Source organism: Alternaria ethzedia (genome assembly GCF_023757985.1).
Source record: "Alternaria ethzedia strain BMP 0044 chromosome Unknown scaffold_39, whole genome shotgun sequence".
Classification (NCBI taxonomy): Eukaryota; Fungi; Ascomycota; class Dothideomycetes; order Pleosporales; family Pleosporaceae; genus Alternaria; species Alternaria ethzedia.
This window is the reverse complement of record NW_026056232.1, coordinates 40937-65032: the sequence shown is the minus strand read 5'-3', so window position 1 is coordinate 65032 and position 24096 is coordinate 40937. Positions and strand designations below refer to the sequence as shown.

Sequence of the window (24096 nt, the reverse complement as noted above, 5' to 3'; positions counted from 1 at the left end):
CTTCATCAGGCATGACACGCGCTGTCTACCGCATAGTATCCAGTTTACCTTCCCTCCGTCCCTCTCCCCCTCCAAATTTACGAATACTCAGTGTCAAGCACCTAGCACCTACCATCTCCCCCCGCACAGTCTTCTCATAGTGTGGATGACAACGTGTATAACACCTCGTATCGTCTCGGCACTAGAAGTTTTTCTGCTGGTAACCAGGAGTTGGAGCGATTATACACGTTGTCTCCCGCACTATGAGAAGATTGTGAGGGGGTTGTGGGGGGCGAGATGGGTGGGTGGAGTGGGAGAGATGGGCAGGCAAGGGATGGGATGGGGAGGCAAGGGATGGGATGGGGTGTGGATGGGGTGCGGATAGGGAGGGGGTGTGGATGGGGTGCGGATAGGGAGGGGGTGTGGATAAGGGGGGAATGATAGATGGGCTTTTGTATGAGAGACGGAGGGGTTGCTGTTTGTTGTTAAAAGATCAACATCTTCCCTCCGCCCCACCTTCCAATGTAACAACTACTCATAACCCTCCGCCCTCTCATCTTTCTCCTCTCTATTTAATTGAATATCTCTCTCTCTCTGCAGATAACAAAAACCTTCCTCCATTCCTCTATCCATCCCCATCTCCAGTCGCCATCTTCCTGCCCTCACTCTAAACCCAACCCCCCTGACATCGCGGCGGCGATTGAAAAGATCCTATCGTACTAATTCCGTCGACAGAACCATATCGTCTACTACTTTGGAAGGGGTACCAGCGTCCACCGTCTGCCACGTATCCGTCTGGTCTAGTCGAGACAGTAATGCCCCCCACAGGCCAAGCATCCTCTACACCTGACCATCCCGCTCACGACTGATGAAGCACGTAAGCCAAACCTATTCTGTCGCAGAAATTTCGTAGTACCTCATAGCCGGAAACTTTGCGCTCGCGAAGCTGCTGTCCTGTGGGCCGTGTATCGAGATCGTTGGTAGTGGTGGAAGTGGTCGAGCAGGTGGTGTCCAGAGGAGGCAAAGCGCTAAAGTGAATAGAACTAGGATAGTGATGAGGATGACAGTGGGCGGATCCATGACGTGGTTCGAGTATGGGAACGGATGGTTTTGGATGTAGCGAGAAGATGGAGCGGATCCGACGTTTTTGTATGCTCTGATTTGCTCGCGGCATGAACCGTATCGAAATGGGCTCGTTCTGAATTGACCAGTTTGAGGCCTCGAGTGTTCCTCGTCATATGTCGACTGTAACGGGTCCATTGCGCGAGAGACTCGGTATTGAGGTCTTGCGTCGTACGGATGGAGTATTCGCGCCTTTGACCCGAAGGGGGTTAACGTAGGATTCTGTTGGTATCAGGCCGGTTTGTGGGTTATGGGAGGCGAGGGGCGGGTCATCTCGGCTGGTAGTGAATGACGTGGTAGATTGGCTTTTTGGTAGAATGTACATGTGTTGTTTAGACCATATCATCAGGTCGTGCTTTTGGTTCTTCATGAGCTGCAGACGGAGGCATCGGTGGTGTTTGTGATGGCTGTAGTCGTGCTGGACTCCAGAGTACACATAGTAGGATGGTAAATAGCACCAAGAGAATGATGATCAGGGTAAAAAGATCCATTGCCTTGGTATTTGAACAAGAAAGATTGGAGTTCACGAAAGAAGATGGAAGAAGTGTTCTGAGCACAAGATCGTTTTATGCTGCGGCCTCCTCTTCATGAAAGGGGAAATGAGGGCATACGATGACACCGCATCTCGGTTGACTCGGTCTTGTTCCCAAACTTACTTTTGCGCAAGTATCTTGGAGTATGGCTGAGTATCTTGGTGTTGGCTTGGTAGATTACGGGCCATCTGCGCCCTTTCCCGATTGGGTTAGATGGGGTTTGTGTAGATGGTTTGTCCATGCATTCCAGCTTACATGGCACAGCAATAATATGTGTCGAGGTACGCAAGGGAAAGCGTTGATGCAGATAGCTGTAGGGCTATTATATGTAATATGTAAGAGTTGTTTGACGGATGTTGCCCCTTTGGAAATTTGATTTGTTCGGTGAGAATGTCGGGGCGGCAAGTGTACATCGCACGACGCGTAGCATTACCATACTGACTGATCGAATGCTTGAATAGACGGTGATGCTGGATCGTGTGTGAATGACTGGCTAAACAGCGAAAGTGCTAACAATATAGGATGTTGGACCTGAACTGCTGTCGCAAGTAGTAAGTACGCGGGGTCCTGCTGTGGAAGGAAATAGCATGTCAACGTAACCGTAGTGCTTCAGAAAGTGGAGGCAGTAGCGAATGCGAGTAACAAAGTATGGGGAACATCTAGTACTTGGAAATTAACAAATCGTAGTGTCGTACGAGGTTCGGGCTCGACACAAGCATTGTAGATCGCTGGTGGGCAGCCGAGGCAGGCACCGACACAGTGGTTACAGTGTAATGAAATGAGGAGCAGTCGCGGAACAAACCGGGGGTGGAATGGTCGACAAGATCGAGTGCTCGATCAGAGGGAATAAAGCGTAGCAACAGTCATCGTTTCCCCAGATTGACCCCTGGGATGCGCAAACTAGAGGTGATCGGACGGGAGCTACGGTAGGGTCGGCCAACGAAAAGACAGTCGTGTGCCGCCACTGCAGTTTTCGGACCGCAGAAGAGTGCTGGGACACGGTTGCGCGCCATTGAAGAAAATGGCGGAGGAGATTCCCTTCTTGATCTCTAGGCGCACTCGGATCCCGGCGAGACGGCTCGTTGCGGTGAGAAGGTTTGTCCGAGCAGGATTGAGGTGTTGGACAGAAGGAGAGACGTTGATGCATGTAGGAGGCCAACGAAGGGCATGCGGATAGTTGGAGCTAGTTCCTGTGCCTGAGCGATGCTGTGATGACAGTAACCAGGTCGATGTAATGTGATGTGGATGCATGTCATCCTTTGAGGGTTCGGAGAGCTTGGCGGCCGGGAGCAGGGAAGGAGCAAGCGAGGTGGTGGGCGCTAGTGGGCTCAGCAGGTGGGCGCAAGACATCTTTCACATGTGATGGCGGTCCAACTTCTCACGCGCAACCAGACGCATTCTTGACATCCAATCCAACACCCGGGTCTCTCACTGTCTAGTATATCACGCGCATTCACTGTCGCCGCCCGCTGGGGATGCGCCTGCTCACCGGCACTGTCTTGTCCGACGCCCCATCCCGGCAGCGCAACCAGCGCCGTTGCGAATGCTCGTTCCTCACGTCATATCGCGCGCACTCTCTCAACACCTCCCAACCCGGCCAGTCTCGACGCCTCCACACGCACAAGCACTGTAGAGACTCTTCGACGGCCTAAACCAGCGTCTCGTCTAGCCCGGTCGAGCCGGTAGGGCATCAGAGAGTAGACAGTAGTCTGTCCCTCGGCCTCACCCACCACCAAGCTGGAGACGTTGTCGCATCAGTCGTTCGCGGGGCTCGCGGGTGCTACGGCCAGGCGCCTCCCACGACCCGCCATGAACGACAAGGACCCGCCGCCGTTTGGCTGTACGCTTGCCGACCACGGCGCAGAGACTACACACTGACGCAGAGCAGACACCTTCACCAACGACTTCTTCGACGGCCCGCCCGCCACCTACGACCACAATGGCCAGTCCATCCTCAGCGACATGGAGAACCAGCAGCTCGACAACTTCTTCTCCTCGACCAATCCCTTTGACCTCGTCGACGCGCAAGCCCTCCCACCCGCCCTCGACACCAAGGCGAGCGCCCACGACTACAACAACTGGGAAGACTTCATAGCCCCGCCCACGGTCCACCGCGTGACCAGCACTATACCAGACCAGGCTCGTCTGCAGAACAACTTCCACCAAGACCAGCACTACCCCTCGTCGCTCCACACAGACTTCCTAGGCAATACCCAGGATGAGCTCCAGGCAGCCACGGCTCTCTTCAACCAGGCCCAGCCTTCATACACGAATGGCCGCTCGCACAGCTTCCATGAGCTGTCTACCGCCTCAAACGGCTTCGACGCGAGTAGGGCCCCCGATCTGAATTTCAACACGCTGCCCATGACAATGCCCCAACACGGCCTTATACACGAACGCTTGGGATCATTGGTACCGAACCACAACGTCCAGGCCACCGACACACAGTATGCCTCACAATGGGCAGCGAGCCAGGCGCCACAACAACACCACTCCGAATTCGGCCCACCGCTGCAGAAGCTCGACTTGAAGAGGTCGTATACTTTCGGCACCGACAACTCCTTCAACAGCCCATCCGGCTACTCAATACCCAACGGCCACCCGGACGCAGAGAGCGCAGCCAGGGCATCAATACAAGACATTGAAGAGACTTCGCACCACATCCTCCGAGCCGTAGCCGGCATCCAAGGCCCAAGCACCCCTACCACCTACACTCGCGGGCCACGAGACTCCGCCTCGCAATCCGACGACGCCGAATCCGACGACGAAGACGAAGACCGGCCGGCGAAGAAGCGGAAAAAGAGCCAGGTGCGATATAGCAAAGACACACCGAAGAAAGCCGCGCGCAATGGCAAAGCTCGGAAAGCGTCGACGGTGGAGGACAGTAGCAAGAAGAAGAGGGCGTCCACTGCGGCTCAGAAGGCACATCGCGAGAATCTTACTGAGGAACAGAAGCGGAATAATCATATTTTGTCGGAGCAGAAGCGGCGGGATTTGATCAAGCAGGGGTACAAGGATTTGAATGAGGTTGTGCCTGCTGTGAGAGGGGGCGGGCTGAGCAAGAGTCAGGTTCTTGTTGAGGCGGCGGCGTTCTTGGAGAAGCTGATTGAGGAGAACGACAAGTATCGGGTTTCGATGGGGTGATCTGGGATAATACCGCATTGCCGCAGTGGCTGTGGCAGTGACATGCTACCGCCATACGCTTTTGTCACCTGCTAGCACGAAGACCCGACTGACGACCGCAACGGTAGTTCCTCGAACAACACCCCCGGCCTGGAGCCACGACCCCCGTCTCAGACATGAATCACACTCACGCGCATGCGTTCTACGAGGTCATGACGCCGTGATCGCCATGATTGTACATGTGCTACAGATTACCAATCAACAAAAAGGAGTTTTGGGAAAGGGAGGAAGGGAGGGAGGGAGGCCATTCGATACGATACCCCAACACACTAACTAGTATGAAAATAATCTTCTTGTAAATATTTAAGCGCTGAGGAATTTATTTTCTGTTCGAGATTGAGGATATATCTATATTCAGATGGGACTGTCTTTTGCCGTTGCCTTGCAAGTACACGCTCTTATACCACGCTATACATAGTTAATGTGATGATGACTTTCACGCCGCAGCCGTAGCAGTAGCAGCCGGTCCTTCCTCTTCTTCCTCTGGTATCACTACCCTCAACGCCTCATCCCTCACCCTCGCAGGCCCCCTCTCAAACCCCCTCGGCACCCCCGCAACTCTACCCACCTTTCCCCTTGCGCCCCCCGGCCCCGTCGCCTTCTTCTTCCTCTGCGACGCATAATCGCAGCGCCCGTAATCGTTACAGAAACCCGTTTTACAGGAGTTGTTACTGCGGCAGGGCGAACCGAGACAAGAGTCTGTGGGAAGGCAGGGTGTGCATAAGCCCCAGGAACAGTAGTGGGAGGCGGAGCAGTGGGTGGGTTGTGTGCAGGGGGAGGGGTGGTGGGAGGGGGGGAGACAGATCGGTGGGCTTGGTGGTGGGGAAGGGGAGGAGGTGCTGGAGGTGCTAGAGAGGGAGAGGGAGGCGATGGCGAAGAGGTGAGGCAGGGAATCCGTATAACACATCCCTTTTGGATCATTCGGTTTGACCGCATACCTCCTCCTATATTCCTCCTCCTCCTCTTCTTGCTGCGTCCCGCTGTCTCCCGGTATCGTCCTTTTCCTCTCCTTCTTCTTATCTTCCGGTTGGATGGTCATCCGTGCAACACAAGCCGCACACTCCCCCTCCACGCACCGTAAATGGCTCTGACAGACAGCCTTGCTGTTGCATCTGTCTCCCACTTTCCCTGGCTGCGAGTCTGGATTGTTTTGGCATATGCTGTTTTTACAGAGAAGATTTGGTGTACAATCGTCTGCTGCGTCGCAAAGATGACCCACACAACCAAACGTGCAGTCGCTTTGTTCGATGATATACGGGTTCAGCGGTATACTCGTGACGTTAGACAGACCTGCTGGGTTCAGTTTCCATTCTTTGGTGGCGGGGGAGCCGGTGAGCATGGACCTCAGGTAGGCTTCTGTGTTTTCGTCCGCGGAGGGGGCGAGGATGTGGTAGGGGGCGGGGAGGTATTTGGACCAGGAGAAGGGGCTGCGTGTTGTGAAAGCGTGGCGCAGGATGGAGGCGAGGGCGGGCCAGGTTGTGTAGGTGGGGTGGAGGGGGTTTATGCGGGAGGATTTGGATTCGGAGAGGGGGGTTAGGTGGGAGTATAACTAGTCTTGTCGTTAGTAAACCACGTCTTCAGCTCCTTGATAAAGCGAGGGAAGGAGGAAGTAGGGAGAGGGGAGCTTACCCAAGGAATCCCCCTATAATTCAACACATTCCCCCCATCCCAAACCGCCTCCCTCTTATAAAACAACCCAAACACCTCACTATGCACATACCCCCACTCCTCCACCAACAACAACTTCCCCTCCCCCTTCTTCCTCCCCTCCGCCCGCCCCATCAACGTATTCCCCGGTAGAAACAAATCCGCCCACGCCGTCCCCGCCGTCCTATCAGTCCTCTTATCGAAATACCCATGGATACCAATCACATCAATAGCCCCGCAGTCAAACACGCTATCCGGAAAATTCTCACTCCCGGAAATGGACTGTGCACCTGAGACGCCGCCGCTGATGACGGCGATGTTGGATGCGTCGAGGTTGATGCTGTATTTCAAATAAGAGGCGATGTCGCAGAGCCAGGATTCGCCCGAGGGGATGGGTGAGATGCCAGAGAAAGGCTGGTTTTGAAGGTCGACGCCGAGGATGACTTCGGACAAGGTGCTCCAGGGACGGCCGTCAAAGTTCTTGGAGGGGTAGTGGGTGAAGAAGACGCTGAGGCGTGTTTTGTACATGTCGCGATATTCCTCGTTGCTGTAGAAATCGAGGAACGCACCATCGAGTTTCTGGCAGTAGGCGTCGCAGGCTACGTCATTTGTACCCCGAAGCGCATGTGCGTCGTGCGGTGCGATGATGACTTTCATCTGGCCTTTTGACAAATGGTGGATGGCTGCTAGCGTGTCATCGAATTGGTCGAGCAGCGACTTATCGAAGCCGCCTAGTTCGCCTTCTGGATCTGGGTGTTGGGCATCTGGGCGGATGAAGAGCCGGATTACGCGGGCGCCGCTTTTGATGATTTCGCGGATTGTGGCGTCGCGGTGGGAGGGGGTGAAGAATTGGAGTTGCGGGTAGTTTACGCCGCCGAAGGAGTGGTTGGAGGAGGTTATTCTGAGGGAGGAGGAGGCGGAGGCGGAGGCGAGGGGAGAGTAGGTGGTGAGGGATAGTAATAGTGTCAGGAAGGATGGGAGGAGCATCTTTGCGATTATGGCATGGACGACAAGACAACGAAATGGAATTGCATTGCGACGCGGTATAAGACAATCATCCTGATCTGAACACGTGTAGAAGTTTTGCTATTGACAGATCTCTGTAACGGCGGACTAGGTGGTGATACTTGCGGGATTGACAAAGTTCATATGGATAGATTAATTGCGGTGGTGCGTGCAGCCAATCACGGGGTGCGTGCAGGCAGTATACGCGGGGTCGCTAACCTGGACGGCGGGATGATGGAAGTTGACAGGGTATGTTTTCTCGAGTTCGTACTGGGTTTGTCACGCTGTCTTGTGCTCGTGATGGTCCTGGCTAACGGGGATACAGACGCGTGGTTGATGCACCGGAGAATGAGCACAGCAAGCATCGCATCGGGTATTGGCAAGATGTTATGGAATGATATTTGCCGCGATGAGGATCGGATCAAACCATGTATCAGAGTCGTCGTGCGCAAGTCCGGCGGATGGGAGTGGCAGCTACGTTGTGCGCTCACTTTATCCTAGATACATAGCCTTGGTAATGATTCGGGTGTGGACAGGAAGCACTGCGACGTGCTGCGATACGTCGCAGGATATCCTTTGATCCAAATCTACGGGGATGATCTGGATCCCTTGTCCTAGTGCTGGTGTTGTTCCTGTCAACGATTGAAGAGTGGCGTCTCTGTAGACATACTACTTCCCTGACCGGCATAAAAACTGCGCAAGCGTAACCTCGTTTTGCGGTCGATAGCCTTGGGCGGTAATGCGCAATTTTACCAGCTCAGGCAGTGTGTGATCCAAGTCGAAGACTGAACCTTTCGACCGCTAGCATGGTCCTCATGTTTGTACAGTGCATTCGTCACGACGATGCTCGGATATTCGCAATTCTCATCCAGCCGGTTTATCGCACACAGCTTCAAGTCGTTTGAGCGTGGCCATGACTTCTTCTCCAATGTTTTCTCCGCTGGACGACGGTGCGAAGCGGCCATGTCGCAGCTCACTGAGGGCGCCAACAACGTCTTTGACCTCAGCCAAAGCCCGTCTGTTCTCTTGCTCTATCTCTGCGATCTGGGCCTCGAGGGTTTGGCATGCTTCTTCGATGTCGGAGTGGACCGTCTGTAGCGTGTGCGGTTTCTTGCGACTCTGGCCGGAGAGCTGGTGGTTGTCAGCGCAATCTAGGGAGTCACTTTCCTTGATGCAGTACCTCCTGCTCCATTTGAAGCGCAATCGGGTCCAATCCCGCGACAGTGGCATCGTCTACGTGGCGTCTTTCCCGAGCGTACTCCCGCCTCAGCTGCTTGGACCGTTTGACCTCATCGATAATGTCCTGGCGAATCAGCTCGATTTCCCTGTCGCGTATGTGCTGAAGCTCGCGATAGATCTCCTGCACGGCGGGGTTGGAGCGGTGGGCGCGGGGGAAGATGTCGGTGAAGTCGCGTAGGGTGGTGAAGTCGCGCAAGGGAGCAGGTGCGAGGAGGAAGTCACCGAGGATCTTGGCCTCTTGCGACGGCATGATTAGAGTAGTAGATGTCGATTCCAGGCCGGACAGTGCCCACGTCTATGTTTGATACGGCAGTGTTGGTGGTGGATGCGCCAATGAAGGAGGGCCATCGGAACGCGCGACGACGCGTTGTGGCCCGTGCCCAGAAAACTCCCGTGAGACGTGCCTGGACGACTCCAAGCAAACGTCGACTGAACCGTCTTTCACCGGGCTTGTCGACTGTTTCCGGTATTCAGGCAACCCTCACTTCACTTTCGCGGCGCAAAGTATCTCTCTTGTTGTATCACTCCAGGGCTGGCACGAAGACGCGCTACGTGGACGTGCAATCTTTCGCACCCTTACCGCTTCCTTCCTGACTACCAAACCCATCGACATCAGTTTCATCACACTCCATCGCAATCATGGCGCCCGCAGCTGCGCCGGAGCCTTCCTTCAAGAAAGATGAAAAGGTCTTTTGTTTCCACCATGAGTTGCTATACGAGGCCAAGGTGCTCGAAGTCAGACCTGTAGAAGAAGACAAGAAGAATGGCTTCGAATACAGAGTCCACTACAAGGGCTGGAAGAACACGTACGTATCTTCTATCCGTTCGAGTCTGCGCCCGCCTGCTTGTCACTCCGTCTCCCACTGCGGAAGTCACGTTTGCCTCTGCATACACTTCACTCATGCCCACGTACTACACCTTTACTACACATTTGCAGCGGCACATCATCTCAGACCGCCCCCTAAAAACTCAAAAACTCGCGGCTTGCTTTTGAGATCGCTAGCTAACGTATCGCAGCTGGGACGACTGGGTTCCTGAGGACCGGCTTCGCAAGCTGTCTCCCGAGAACCGAGAGTTGGCCAATAACCTCAGGCACGAGATGCTGGCAGCCCAGCGTGCCGCAAGAGCTCAACCCGCACCTGCGAAAAAGAAGGCTCAAGGTTCGGCGCGCGGTAGCGAAGAGCGCCAAACCTCCGTCACTGCTGCACCACGCGGTCAGAAGAGGGTGCGGGACAATGACTTGGAGAAGGTAATATCCCAGCGTTTCGCCCTATGCTTTCTAACGCGCTCGCTAACCCCCCTTAGGAAGAAGCATTCCAAAACAAGCTGGCTGTCAGGATTTACATGCCAGACAGGCTAAAGAGTCTCCTAGTCGACGACTGGGAGAACATCACTAAGAACCTGCAGCTGGTTCAGCTGCCTTCAGCTTACCCTGCAGGCGTCATACTGGATGAGTACATGAAGCATGTCAAAGACAATAGCAACCGCACCAGCATCGAGCAGGACATCCTCGAGGAAGTCATAGCTGGACTGAAGGAGTACTTCAATAAGAGCGTCGGGCGCCTTCTTCTGTACCGGTTTGAGCGCGAGCAGTTCTACGACATCTGGACGCGCGTCAATTCGCCGACGGATGATCTTGCGGCAAAGCCGCTTGCTGACATCTATGGCGGCGAGCATCTTCTGCGTCTTCTGGGTATGCATATATGAGTTATTAGATGTGAAAATTGCTAACAAGGCTTTCACAGTCACAATGCCCGAACTCATCGCGCAAACCAATATGGACCACCAAGCCGTCACGCGCTTGCGCGAGGAGCTCAGTCAAATGACGACGTGGCTCTCCAAGGAAGCGCAGATCAACACATTCTTTGTGCCTACCTACGAGAGCCCGGGTCAGGCCTACATCGACAAGGTCAAGTCCAGCACTTAGGAAGGCGGTGACTTCAAGATTTGATCAGTCGGCCGTTTCGCTTCGACATTTGTGTATCATCACTTCTGCATGGCTGGTGGGTTAGGGCATTGTCTAACGGCGCATAGGCGTTCTTGAGTAGTAACAATTAGGTACAGGATTGGGGTATGTAGTCCTTGATTCGAAAAGCTTCAAAGTGACATGCATACAAGTATAATAATACAAACTCAGAAAAGTGCTCATGTCTTCTTGATGACGTCCCCCAGTAACCCAGCAGCCCAATGTAAACACCTTGTCATATCGCCCTCCGCTTCTCTCGGCATGCCATATATGCCAACGCTCTCGCAAACCTTCTTATCCAACTCTCCATCCACATCCCCATTCTTAAACAAGAACTTGTGATCCTTGACATAATTCGGCCACACAATATCATCTACATAACCCGGCGGATCTTGCCAGAAACCCTCAAGCGTCACATAACCACTCCTCGCCTCCCTCCTCCGCTTCGCAGTCTCATAGCTCGTCCGTAAAAAGAGTCTAACATCAAAGATCTCACGAATATCCCTCATATCCTGCGAAAACAGCAAAAACCCATCAACAATACATATCCGTCGCTCTTCCCACTCGGGCTTACTCCTCAACCACCCCTCAACCTCATCTCTCAACCTCTTGATCTCAGCCTCCGGTACACCATGGTCGCCCACACTGTTCTGGTCTTCCTGGCTGACCAGCCATTCTGGACTGTTACCATGTTCTTTGATGTGCTGCAGTGCTTGTTTGAGCGCGGGTAGGTTGAGCGACTCTATGCAATCCCAGTCCTGGACAGAGTTCTTGACGGGGATCTCGGCGTCGGTGAGGTAGAAGTCGTCGAGATGTAGGATGGAGAGTTTGGAGGGGGGGAAGATGTCGCGGAGGAGACGGGAGAGGGTTGTTTTGCCCGAGGAGGAGGGGCCTGAGATGCCGACTAGGAGGGGTTGTGGCATCGTGGTTGGAGGGTTGGAGGGTTGGATGGACGCGGGGTACCGGGAGTTTGGTCGCGCCTTCCTTTAGGATGGACTGACGGTTCACAATAATAAGGATACTTCGAGTAGATATTGTCTAGTAACCCCCCTTCACACGACTTACTCACCTTCACACGTGTGAATGGTGGGGCTGTCGGCGTCTGATCGCCCACCGGCCCGCTAGTTCCCCATGCTGCGCGACGCGCCTGCGACTGCCACCATCTGAAGCCCTGCATCACCCACGATAAATTCCCCAAAGTCCCTCCCACGCACCATGGAGCCGTCACCGCTGACGCAGGACACGCGACCAGAAATCTTCCAACCCAAGATAATCTCCCTCTACGAAACCCTCTTCAAAGTGCGATCCTCTCCACCCACTTCACGCCAGCCATGTGTTATGTGCTAACCAGCCCCAGGAAGACGACGAAGAAGTCGAGCTATCCGCGGGCTTCTGGCAAGAATTCTTCCTCCACCGCCCCGACCCCACCGGCCTCCAGCGCATACTCAGTTCGGTAACGCCGGACGAGATGCTGCACCAGCAAGCGCATTCGCAGGCACTCTTCAGCCAGGCCATCCACCGCGTCAAGCAAGCCAGTGCGCCCGCCGACGAAATCGCCCTCGAGGTACCCATGCCACCCACCCACGCACACACACCTTCTCCTTCTCCATGCGCTTACCGCTTAGACCTTGACAGTCTTCCTCGATGCCGCGCTTACGAAGAAGTACACGAATCCTAGCGCCGATATCATAGCTGTTCTTACGGGGCTGAATGATGCGGATGCGGTTATGACGGACTTTGTTGCGGCGCTGGATACGGCGATACGGGGGGGAAGGGATAGTATGTATAGGGTGGATGTGATGCTGTAGAGGGATGGGCTGACCAAGAGCAGTTCCTTTGCGCCTGAGGGCTGTGAGAGCGGCTCTTTCGATAACGGCTGCGGGCTTTCAGACTGCGCTTCCGAGCTACTTTACTCATCGCGACCTTTTTCCCTCGCTCATGAAGTACATCCAGGACTGCGACGACAGCGCCCAAGTTCTCCCCGCGCTCTATCTCCTCGGCCTCCTCACCAACTACAACAAATTCGAGTTTCAGAACCCGTATAGACTGCGGCTAGACGACTTTGTCAACGATGCTATCATACAGGATATGGTCGCTTGTTTTGGAAATACATGTACAAAGCTGCGGGACGCCTATGTAGCTGTACAGGACGACATGCCCGAAGGCTGGTCGCTGGGCTCGACGTTGAGTTATATTGGTCTGGGTGCTCTTGCTCCCAGTTCCCGGCCAACCACACCTGTGCCGGCTCCGGATGAAGCAAAGTCGCTCTTCGCTGCATTGTAAGCACTCATGGTCGCAGTCACAGCTCATGCTAACGTATGGCTAGACCAGGGCCTGAGATTGGCGTACTTCTCTCCACGTACGACTTCGCCAACGCCAACAAAGTCTTCTGCTTCAACCTAGTCAAGTCAGCCCCAGCGGACAAGAGCGAACCATCGCCACTAAGCGCATACCTTTCCTTGACGTCCTACATGTTCCAACACGCGCATCGGTCTACCCGGGCCGCACTATACACATACCTCAGCCTCTTCGTGCTGCAAATACTTGTCGAAGATCGAGAGCTCGCCAAACGCCTATGCAGTGACGAGTCCAAGCTTTCGGTGCGCTTGTGCCGTCAGAGACAGCCCTACCTGCCGGCAGTGAGGGGCGATCGTGTCCCTGCAGCTGTCATTCTAGACATGATGTCTGACGCCATCAGCCATAACCTGCGGAGGCGGTTAGACGTTGACTTCTACATGTGAGTCTTCGTCCCAATATGGCACACGCTTAGCTAATTCTTTCCCAGCCTCTGCCTCGGCGTTCTATTACGTCTTCTTTCGCACCTCAGTCGAACTAAGACGCGCATCACATACCATTGGTCGGAGTTGTGGCGGACCCTGCTCTCATTCGTCCGCTTCCTCACCACCTACGAAAGCGACATCAAGTCCAACTACAAGTCCCACGGAATGATCAACATACTTGTCAATCTACTGGCCTTTGCACTGTCTAGCGGAGAGAACTTCCTGCCCGACCCTGCATCGTACGACGACTTGTTCTACAAGCTCGTGGAAAGCGGCGACACACTGATCAAGTTCCGGGACACATTCGGGTTATCAGGCCAATCAGACTCCATGCAGACGCTCATCAACGTTTCTTCGCATTACCAGTCCCTGCTGGAGAGCAATGGAAAAGCGCGGTCCAAGCATCTTAGCCCGCAAGAAGTCAGCGCGGTCATCAAACAGGGGTACGAGACGTTATCGATCGATGCGAGCGAGGGCTTGGATCGTTGGGAAAAGTTCCGGGAGGCGGACTTCAAATCTCTGCTGAAGAAGATTGCTAGAGCGGCGGTAGAAGATGCCAAAGCACTGAATGACGATAATTGAGGCTGGATATGGCACCATTGCAGTTCTCGAAGCGACCGTCGTCGTGGCCGCCCGCGCGTTCGAATACCAACTACGAATCAACAAACAACATTGCGAAACATTTCAATTCACCAATTCTGGTAGCTCAGCTGTATTGGGGTGGATCAACATGAGGGGTCGCACATCCAGTGGTTGTTGAGCGATCCAGGGTCGCGATCCACAACACGCACCATACACATGAGTGATGTCGAGTGCTGATGAGAACATGATTGTGTGTATCGTGAGGGGTCTGATAGCGACTCGGTCTGGTGCTCGTCGACGTGTAATGCCAGTACGCATTGGCCAGAAGCCGACTTGATACATCTTCCCTCCTCGAACCTCTTACATTTTGATCTTCCAACTGCTTGATCTCTTTTCATCTACATTTGCAGTTCATTTCGATGGACTGAGTGTCTCTTTTCTTTTCATTCATCGCTTCATTGACCGCCGTGCATCGCAATGGCTACAACATCGCGATGCGACGACGGCGTCCCATCGCGGCATGGTAGCAAGGTACGCAAATTCACTTATCATACCGGAGCATTCATTGACCCTGCATCAGGACACTATCGTCCCCGCTGATAAGTCGAGCTCAAAAGCCGCATGGAGACGCTCCCTGTCCGCCACTGTCAATCATGAAGAGCATCCGGCACTTCAACCATGCCATGCATACAGTACCCCCAATGCGGATAGCTACACCAGCCAGGACCGATCGTTCGCGTCCTCATCTTCTACATTGTCATCGGCACCTCCCTCGCCTCCCACGTCAAAGTCGTTTTCCAGACCCAGCGTCCCTCAGCAAGCACACACAACACCCAACGGCTATCGTCTTGGGCCTGACGGCAATGAAGGGTGGAATTCTTCCTCGTCGAGTGTGCATACTGTACGGTCGCCCAGACAAAGCACTTCTGGAGCGTCTTCTCCGAGGACGAAGCATACTATCTATGGAGGAGTTGGGGATGGGGTGCTTGTTGTGCCTGCGGTGAATGAGAAGCCGGTGAAGAATGTTGTGGTTGAGTTTATGGGGTTGAAGCTGTGTCGTGTCTGCGATGCTTTGCCTTACTGTGAGTCACTCTGCTGTAGTGATGGTTGAACAGAGAAGAGATGCGGACCGGATCCCTTAGCCACACTTCTCGAATCACTTGCTAACGCAAACACAGTACTCAGCACCCGCAACATGGTCGACCGCATCCAAGCCATCATCGAAGACGACTTCAAGCACGCGCCCGAGTCCACCCTCTACGACCTCCACTCCATCTCAGCCGGACCACACCACCACACTTACACCGACCGCGATCGCGCCCTCATGGCCATCCTCTGCTCCCTCCGCACTCTCCCTTTCGCACGCCAGGCCCAAAACAACTGGTACCCCCAAGGCCTCCCCATCAGCAAAGACAACAACCTCGTCCTCTACAACCACACCGTCGGCCTCGGCGTAAAGCAAACCGCCATCTCCCTCGACAGCTTCGTCGACTTGGCACAATCTTGGCTCTATGTCCGCAACCCAGCGAGTCTGTCTGGCGTCGATCCTTCTGCCAAAAACTCCTGGAAGAAGATTGCGGATACGCTTTCCAACGCCGGCGTCGACATCCGCAAGATTGATCTCCAGCTCTGGGAGGCGCTGACGTACAGTCTTGAAGGCGATGCTCTCACAAGGGCCATCGACGATGTCATCGAATGGTCCCAAGACGGCACACTGGATAGCCGGCACGCCGCCTGGCGCGACCACGCCATCTCAGAGACAAAAATGGTACCCGAGTCCCTCTCCTCCGACGGCTATCCCCCTACACCCACCTCCCCCTTCCCCACCCCCTCCCACTCTCACTCATCCGGCCTCTACACCAAACGCTTCACGCACAAACACCCCCTGGGCCGCCCCCGCTCCCTCATCTCCGACGACGAAAAAGCTGAACTCCGCAAGGACCGTCTTACCCGCCTTACCGCCGAGGCAGCAGCCAAGAAAATAGAAGATCAACGTAAAGAGAAGAGGGAGAAGAGCAAGGGGTGTTTTGATAAGGTGAGGAGGGGTTGGAGGAAGAGGAAGAGTATGGTCTGGTTTGTGTGCTTTATTGTGGTTATATTGAGTGGGATTATGGGCGGGTTGGTTTGGGCTATGGCGAGTGGGAAATTGGATTTTACGCCCGGTGGGGAGGGTGTGTGATGGGGATGGGAAGAGGGGGGAGGGGAGAGGGGATGGGATTGGGGTTGTGATGGAGTTGGATATGGGGGTGTATGGTGTTAAAGGGTGGGAATGAGTGGGAGTACGGCGTTAACGGTTGGAGAACAGTGGGATCACTATAGCGAGTGTCATGCCTTACGTGGATTCAATGGCGTTGTAGGCGTTGGGCTTGTTATGGCGTTGAGGATAGGTGAATTAGGCGTCTGGAGTTGGTGTTGGCAGTCGTGGAGGATGATAGACTAGGTCATCACTCTACTTTGGGATTCATTTGGACTCGGGGATGTAGTATCACCATATCACCAACATAGTTTGAGAGATACTCTTTTACTACACTTTCCTGTTAGAACGTGGATAATGGCAACCGTATTCCAACATTGTCTTATCCAACGAACGTCAATCCTTCTCCAGCTGTGACCTATCAACCTACGATACCATTACATCCCTACACACACACATACGCATACGCGTACAAATACTTCCCTCCATCTTCGCCCCTAAGCCCTGCTTCCTCACCCCTTACTCACATACCGCCATTTACCACCATCTTTCCTCCTCTCAAATCCTCGCTACCCAACTACCCAACAACCCCTACCCCAGCACTATACCACCATGCCACCATACCACCCTACCCTAGCACCATACCACTACGTGTACCTCATCTCCGTAGTCCCGCACTTCCGTGCTTTCCGCTCCGCTCCTCACTCCGACTCCGCTCCCTGCGCTCTTAGTACGCACACGCTATTATAATATTACACGGACCAGCGCCGGTTCTAGACTTCTGTCGCGGCGTGGACCGCGTGGTTGAGGGATGGCACGGGTGGGTAGTTGGGTGGTAGAGTTTGTACCTGAAGATCGTTATTTCGCTTGGTGGTGGGAGTAGTGGGACTATCGGAATCGATAGGATAGTAATTTGGACTGGACTCTGGAGGGGTTGGTCACTGTGTGGGTATGATTGGTCGGGGAGGATAAGGACTTGCGAATACCTAGGTAGTTTTTGCTGAGGGTTGTTGGAATTATTAGAAACTCACGAACACAGGTGCTAATAGGTGGATGTACAATCGATCGCAAGAACATGCATCGCGATACCCACCTACCCGTCTGAAAGAAGTAAAAGAAGACATTTCCGAGATCGATACCCGTAATTTCCACAGCACCACACAACAGCATCCGATCCCATCGTACCCATGAGATAAGGTCGTACCCTTGAGATAAAAGTCAGGAGTAAAAAAACGGTTCACTAGCGGTTCCCACTCTATATCTAGCCGCAAAAGCAAATCCCGTATCTGCATCACGCAGACCACGCGGTTCGCGTTCCAGAACACGGCACTAATGTTCATCCCTGCAGAATCCTCGCAAAGCTGCGGGAGTACGCGATGAAAAATGTACGTTGCTGACTGCATCGATGAGATCGGAGCGGGACTGGTTGAGATGAGCAATTTGCCGTGCTTGCGCTTGTGAAGGTACGATGACGACGTGTATGCGGCTGGGTTCTTCGCTGCAGCTGTGCGTTCGTTCGCGCAGTCGGCAAGGGGAGGCTTGAGCGCCACCATCGCTGGCCGGGTGCTGAACTCGGTAGTGTACTGCAGGTACGAGATGAGAAAAGAAAAACTCATTCTACCGGGCTTGCATGTCTTGCAGGCTCTGAGACGAGGACCGAAAAGACTAGGTACATGGGAGCACTTGAGGCTGGATTGCGCTAGAGTTGTAGAGACACGAACGCGATACGAACAGCACACGTATGTTTTGTATCGATGTATCGATTGTGGAGATTGAAGCCGCGTCGGGTTTACTTCTGTTCTCGATTTCTAGAAAACATCGTGTTACACGAACCGTCTGAACATATGCCCGAAACTCACGAATATCCTCCGACGCATCTGACAGCTGTCACAATCCGCGACGCTGACTCTCGCAAAGAAACCGCGTCCCACTGTGGCTTATTTTGAGATGTTCAGTCCCCACTGACCCCCCATGCTGTGTCGCAAACACACCACATAGATGCTGGATAGAGTGGGGTGGGGGTGTTCAGAACATGAAACTGAAACGAAAAGAACACACGACGATGTTTGAAAATACCCTTGCACTTGCTTCTGTTACAACGGGGGCCGTCCCCAGAGTATCACGTGCAGCCTGCCCCTCCACCTTACCATTCCATACCCACCCAAATACTACCAAGCCAAGCCGGCACAACTTCGTATCCTGAATCTTCGGCGGTTCTCTCTCCTCCCGCCAGCCACATTATCCCAGTGCCAGCCCGATTCCGAGCAGACATCGAGAGGAGAATCCGGATCAGACATCCTGTTACGGATTACGGAAGTAGCCATGGCTAAATTGCGTGGCCCACTTTGGGTGTAGGCTACGGCAATTGTAAATTGAGAGCGCGGCTGGGGTTGTCCCGGTAGATGAGGCGGTGATGTCATGGTTAGCTGCACATGCACACAGACGGATGTGTGTATGCAAGTCAGGACCGTTGCAGATACTCCTTGAGGCGGAGGCAAAAACGAAGTGCATAAGTTGGGAATGGGCGTGTGGGCTGTTCACGCACGTAATGATGTTATTTCGGTATCATGGACGTTTTGCTCGTTGTGATTGCTTTGCTGTCCGAGACCCTGGCAACTGGTTGTGAGTGTCGCGTAGACTTGCGATGTTGGGGCCCTTGTCATGTGCGGTCGGTGGCTGTGGGCTGTCCCGCACGCACCGCCGTTCGATGTTCGATCGGCAGCCGATCCTGTCACATGGCCGAGGAGTGATGATCGCGAGGGGGATTTGGGTAAGACTTGCGCTTGGTTGGGAGGGTCATGTCAAGTTAAGACGAAAAGAGTGTGATGTGCAGTGTTTAATATAGTGATGTGCAAGTAAAAAGTGGTAGTGTCGGTCCGCTCTTGTTGGTAGAGCAGAGTAGCATGTAGATTTGATGATGGTAGTTAAAGTAATAGTAAAATGCAATGTAATGCGATGCTAGCGATTGTCTCGTCCAGGACAAACGGGATATGCAAATGTGGTATCATGGAAAGTGACAAATAAAACACCGAGAAATGCCATGGGAATGTAACGCCGCATCCGTTGTCTTCGTCCCACTCTGTACAGTTCGTAATCATGCGCGCCGTCAACTCATCAACTGCTGTCCTCGCTGATCGTCGCATCGCTCGCCGACGATACTGACGATTTGTTGTCTGAAGGCAAGGGTCCGAGTGTCCAGCGCCAGTCTCGCGTCCGCTTCCGTCGTCCGGCGACGGGAGTTTCGGGAGCTGAGTCGCTGTCGTCGTCTGAGGAGGACGAGTCGCGCTTCTCGCCTGTGCGGGGCGACTTTGGTCTTGGTGAGCTCTCTGCGGACGAGGATGTGCTGATGAGGGAGAGCTGGAGGGGCGATATGCTGGTTTCGGAGGGGTTCTTCAGAGCCTTGAGACTTAGTGACGGCTGTGATGTCGAGGCGTCAGAGTCGGTGGTGGAGGCGGTGGATGCGAGAGAGGAGAGTGTTGAGACGGAAGACTCAATGTCGGAATGTGCGAGGGTGTATCTGGTGGTGGTGATCTCCTCTTCCAGTGGTGTGCGGAAGGAGACGCGCTTCTCGGCGGGGAACATGGGCCGGCTGGAGCCCATCTTGCGTGGTATTATCGAGCGCGCGGGGCTGTTGGAGAGGATCGAGGCGAGGTTGTGGGGTTGCTTGTAGGGTATTGAGAGGGTGGCCGAGTCGTTGGAGGCCGATGTGAGGGTGGAGGAGAGGGTAGACGCTGAACTTGGCGTCGATGCGCTGGTAGAGCCGCTGGTGGCGGGCACGTCGCTCTCGATGGAGAGCTGGGGTCTTGAGGGGCGTTGTAGTGTTGGGGCAGTCGCCGGGCGCTCATAGGCGTTGGAGAAGGTGTTGCGGACGGTGGGCGAGACGGCACTGAGGGTTTCAAGACGGAGACTGGCACCTTTGCCCAGGATGCGCGGCTGCTCAGTGTTGATGGAGAGTTTGGGCCGGGGCGGGGCCTGGCGCGGGGGTATTATAGGCAGCGAGGCGGCCATGGAGGAAGTCATTGAGGTCATACCGGACATGGCAGATGATGCTGGGTGGGAGGGCTGGAGGGTGGACAGCATCATGTGGGGGGTGTCCACGGGTATGAGGCTGGTGCCGGAAGTGTGCAGATGATATTGCGAATACTTGGGGACAGGCGAGTGCTAGAGGGGCACATCGCTATTAAACACTGCCATGTCGGCTGCGGATCCACCAGGACGGTCTTAACACGAAGCGCCTGGCTGGGGCTGCTCCCAAAATACCCAGCAGCCACTAGGCTTGTCCAAAGATAGATGCAGCGTGGCAAACATAATTGGGCTACCCGCGCCCGGCGCTTGGCGTTGACGGGCGGCGTTTCGCACCTGGCCACACACGTCGCGCCTTCACGCGCGCTTCATCACCCGCTGCACCACCACCTGCACCTCCACACGACACGCACGCCGCTGAAACTGCTGCACAACACCGGCGCTTCTCGTTGCTCCATGAAGAAACTGAAACGCCAGACCGGCTCCGTCATCGTCCACTTTGTTCGTAAGCACCAGGCACAGCCTTCACGCCTTGGTCGCCCTATTCGGCCTCACCTACTAACCTTCCCTCGTATCCACAGGACTACGTACGTACTTCTTACCGCGTGCGGCCGAGTCTACGTATTTGAGTGCGCAGAAGATAACGTCTACCGTGCCCCTCCCCACAGGACTGCTTCTACGCCAGCGTATTTGAACATGAAAACCCAGCATTACGACGCTTGCCACTGGCCGTGCAGCAAAAACAGATAGTCGTCACATGCAACTATGAGGCCCGCCGACGCGTACGATCCCTTGACTACCGCCGTGCCCGTGTCATCGGTCCAGTCTGACTCTCCCAGGGCTTGCACAAGCTGCAGCTGATCCACGAAGCGAAGAAGGTCTGCCCAGATGTAGTCATCGTCCTGGGCGAAGATCTTACCCGCTTCCGGAATGCTTCCAAAGAACTCTATGCTTTCTTGCGATCGTTTTCCTGGAACTCCCGTTGTGAACGACTAGGCTTTGATGAGGTTTGTCTTTCCTGGTCGCCTTTCCACTCTCGACCCTCGTGTCTCAGCACCGCCACCTTTGCAATCTCATTTTAGTCCCAACGTTTTCTGTTCCCTCACCGTATCGTTCATGCGAGTCATGCTAAGGCGGGCTAGGTGTTTTTAGATGTCACCGACATGATCGACTACAATGTCAGCATTCTCAACTCTAATGACCTCAGCAACGCCTTCTTTTGTCTCGACAGGAACGATCCCACTGTGGGGTTTCCTTACGACGCGACGCGGCTGAGGGGTCATCTATACCCCAAAACGGCCTCTGAACACTTAGGTAAGCTGTACACGGCGCATACGGTGTGGCGTAGCAAAAACATCTTCTTGGAATGGACCGCGAACGGCAAGGCTGACAGCCCTTGCTGAATCCTTGCGGCTACTGAGACCAGCAACCGTGCCTATGGAACTGCCACCAACAGTCTGTGATTCGATTATGCAGGTGCCCACCGTATGCGCCATAGATGCTGTACATAGCCGAACGTTGGAACTGATGCAGCGTAGGCACCACGCCCGATCTGCTGCACCTCCGATTGGCTCTGGGAAGTCACTTAGCACACTACGTGCGAACTCGGCTCGAGGCAGAGAAGGGCTACACGGCCACGGTTGGCATCTCTACCAATAAGCTTCTGGCAAAGCTTGTTGGCAACACATATAAGCCTAATGCTCAGACTACATTAGTCCCGCCGTATACGACTGATGAAGACGATGAGACTATCGACAACGTGACTGCCTTCATCGATGATCACGAAGTCGGCAAGATTCCCGGCATAGGGTTCAAGATAGCACAAAAGCTCCGTACCCACCTACTGCAGCGGCCGGCAGAATTTGATGCTGGACTGGTGTATGGTGGGACTAAAGAGGCTGTTCTTGTCCGCGATGTAAGGACGCATCCTGGAATCGGTCCGGAGACGTTGGAGCGTATACTTGGTGGTCCGGGCGTACCACATGGCACCGGGACCAAAGTGTGGGGTCTACTAAACGGCTGTGACGACACAGAGATCGGCCAAGCACGCGAAATACCGCGTCAGATCAGTATAGAAGACAGCTACATGCGCCTAGACACACTTGAAGCCGTGACCAAAGAGCTTCGCATGCTAGCGAAAAGACTGCTCGAGCGAATGCACACCGATCTCCTAGAAGAAGATGACGATGCACACGACCTATCCACGGCTCCCACTTCCGCCCCTCCAAAGCCTATGAAGCGCTGGCTGGCTCACCCGAAAACACTCCGATTATCAACCCGACCACGGGCGCCTCAAAACCCAGATGGCACACGCAATCGGTCCTTTGCACGCATATCCAAATCCGGACCCATGCCAACGTTTGTCTTCAGCCTAAAAGACAACAACGACGTGGATGCCGTGGTCGAGAAACTGCTGTCCGAGACGTTGCTACCGCTGTTTCGCAAGCTGCATCCGGAGAGGAAGGGATGGAATTTGAGTCTGGTTAATGTTGCGGCGACGAATATGGCGGATGCGGCGAGGGAGAGGGGTGGCGTGGGGAGGGATATTGGGAAGATGTTTAGGAGGCAGGATGAGGTGCTTAGGCAGTGGAGGGTGGATGACGAGGAGGTGGTGGTTGGGGATGAGGTGGTGGGTGAGGAGCGGGTGAGGGTTGAAGAATCGCCAGAGCCGGATGAAGCGCCCTGGTTGCAAGAAGCAAGGCGGCAGCGACGGGAGTACATGATGGATGAAGAACCATTCATACCTGAAGAGGACTGGGTGAGTGAACAGCAGCCTCAAGTTGAAGCATCTCCATCACCAGACGAACCGCCTTGGTTGCAAGCCGCGAGACAGCAACGACAGGAATACATGATGGACGAAGAGCCATTCATATCTGAAGAAGACTGGGTGAGTGAACAGAAGCCTCAACCTGAAGTATCTCCATCGCCAGACGAAGCGCTCTGGTTGCAAGAAGCAAGGCGGCAACGAGAGGAGTACATCACGGACGAAGAGCCATCTATACTCAAAGAAGAGGTGATAAATGAAGACCAAGCTCAAGCAAGAGAATCACTATCACCAGACGTACCGCCCTGGTTACAATCAGCGCGCCAGCAACGCCTAGAATACATGATGGACGAGGCTTGGCCGACAGGTGAGATTATTCATAGGCAAGGATCTGAGGATTTGCCTACTTCATCACAGAAGATTGGTTCTCTTGTGGATGTAGAGGATGTTTGGGAGGAGGATGAAGAAGATATGACAGATGGTGATTCTTTTCGCTGTGAGGAGTGTGGTGCTGTTATGCCGAGTTTTGCTATGGGTGCGCATTGGAGGTGGCATGGTATGATGGAGTAGGTGAAATTGATCAATGGAAAGATTCATACGCCAACTAGAGATGATGATGGATGTGATAATCGGGGAGTTCACATTGTCCGACGGTTTTGGACTAATGTTGACTGCCTGCGTATCTGTGGAGGGAAGGTGGGGGAGGCGGAGGGAGGAAGCGGGGTGGAGGTGGAGGTCATCTGCAGCTTCGCTACTGATCATGTCAACCTTCTTTGTGCTTCAGTATCTTCGGGTTTCTAGTAATATATTCCGACAACTATCGATTGATGATACTTACAAATGGCTGCTGTGTAGGAGCAGCTTCCTGAAGAGGAAATGCCCCGCTAGGATCTCGGACGCGGGTTCCTCGGCAGTCCGAAGCCGTTGCACCAGTGGCTGCGACATGTGATTGACGTACATGGCAAGCCCTCTTGCAAATGCTTAACCAGAGCGCCAACCCGCGACCCAAACTCCACATTCCTACTATCATGTCTTTGGCGTAGACTTGATTGATACCCTACACACAGTCGCCCAACCCG

At 54.2% G+C, this 24096-nt stretch overlaps 9 protein-coding genes across 9 annotated transcripts; 5 read left to right on the top strand and 4 right to left on the bottom strand.

Annotated features, from left to right (window-relative positions):
- Positions 1-3443: 3443 nt before the first annotated feature.
- J4E87_009793 (uncharacterized protein) lies at positions 3444-4778 on the top strand (the record flags this gene model as incomplete). Its single annotated transcript, XM_049381367.1, has 2 exons — positions 3444-3474; positions 3523-4778. 2 exons carry the CDS (start codon positions 3444-3446, stop codon positions 4776-4778), a joined length of 1287 nt encoding a protein of 428 aa, XP_049228861.1.
- Positions 4779-5253: 475 nt separating this feature from the next.
- On the bottom strand, positions 5254-7451 carry J4E87_009792 (uncharacterized protein; the record flags this gene model as incomplete). Its single annotated transcript, XM_049381366.1, has 3 exons — positions 5254-5425; positions 6047-6366; positions 6447-7451. The coding sequence occupies 3 exons, from the start codon at positions 7449-7451 to the stop codon at positions 5254-5256; spliced, it is 1497 nt and encodes a 498-aa protein (XP_049228860.1).
- Positions 7452-8333: 882 nt separating this feature from the next.
- On the bottom strand, positions 8334-8958 carry J4E87_009791 (uncharacterized protein; the record flags this gene model as incomplete). Its single annotated transcript, XM_049381365.1, has 2 exons — positions 8334-8600; positions 8650-8958. The coding sequence occupies 2 exons, from the start codon at positions 8956-8958 to the stop codon at positions 8334-8336; spliced, it is 576 nt and encodes a 191-aa protein (XP_049228859.1).
- Positions 8959-9347: 389 nt separating this feature from the next.
- Positions 9348-10635, top strand: J4E87_009790 (uncharacterized protein; the record flags this gene model as incomplete). Its single annotated transcript, XM_049381364.1, has 4 exons — positions 9348-9514; positions 9726-9957; positions 10014-10401; positions 10454-10635. The coding sequence occupies 4 exons, from the start codon at positions 9348-9350 to the stop codon at positions 10633-10635; spliced, it is 969 nt and encodes a 322-aa protein (XP_049228858.1).
- A 218-nt stretch (positions 10636-10853) lies between these two features.
- Positions 10854-11597, bottom strand: J4E87_009789 (uncharacterized protein; the record flags this gene model as incomplete). Its single annotated transcript, XM_049381363.1, has 1 exon — positions 10854-11597. The coding sequence occupies one exon, from the start codon at positions 11595-11597 to the stop codon at positions 10854-10856; it is 744 nt and encodes a 247-aa protein (XP_049228857.1).
- A 292-nt stretch (positions 11598-11889) lies between these two features.
- Positions 11890-14036, top strand: J4E87_009788 (uncharacterized protein; the record flags this gene model as incomplete). Its single annotated transcript, XM_049381362.1, has 6 exons — positions 11890-11973; positions 12032-12238; positions 12300-12453; positions 12506-12953; positions 13001-13411; positions 13460-14036. 6 exons carry the CDS (start codon positions 11890-11892, stop codon positions 14034-14036), a joined length of 1881 nt encoding a protein of 626 aa, XP_049228856.1.
- Positions 14037-15058: 1022 nt separating this feature from the next.
- J4E87_009787 (uncharacterized protein) lies at positions 15059-16215 on the top strand (the record flags this gene model as incomplete). The annotated part of the gene is made up of 2 exons (XM_049381361.1): positions 15059-15063; positions 15222-16215. 2 exons carry the CDS (start codon positions 15059-15061, stop codon positions 16213-16215), a joined length of 999 nt encoding a protein of 332 aa, XP_049228855.1.
- A 3129-nt stretch (positions 16216-19344) lies between these two features.
- Positions 19345-20268, bottom strand: J4E87_009786 (uncharacterized protein; the record flags this gene model as incomplete). The annotated part of the gene is made up of 1 exon (XM_049381360.1): positions 19345-20268. The coding sequence occupies one exon, from the start codon at positions 20266-20268 to the stop codon at positions 19345-19347; it is 924 nt and encodes a 307-aa protein (XP_049228854.1).
- Positions 20269-21018: 750 nt separating this feature from the next.
- On the top strand, positions 21019-23587 carry J4E87_009785 (uncharacterized protein; the record flags this gene model as incomplete). The annotated part of the gene is made up of 5 exons (XM_049381359.1): positions 21019-21072; positions 21093-21260; positions 21396-21567; positions 21730-21738; positions 21792-23587. The coding sequence occupies 5 exons, from the start codon at positions 21019-21021 to the stop codon at positions 23585-23587; spliced, it is 2199 nt and encodes a 732-aa protein (XP_049228853.1).
- Positions 23588-24096: the final 509 nt, after the last annotated feature.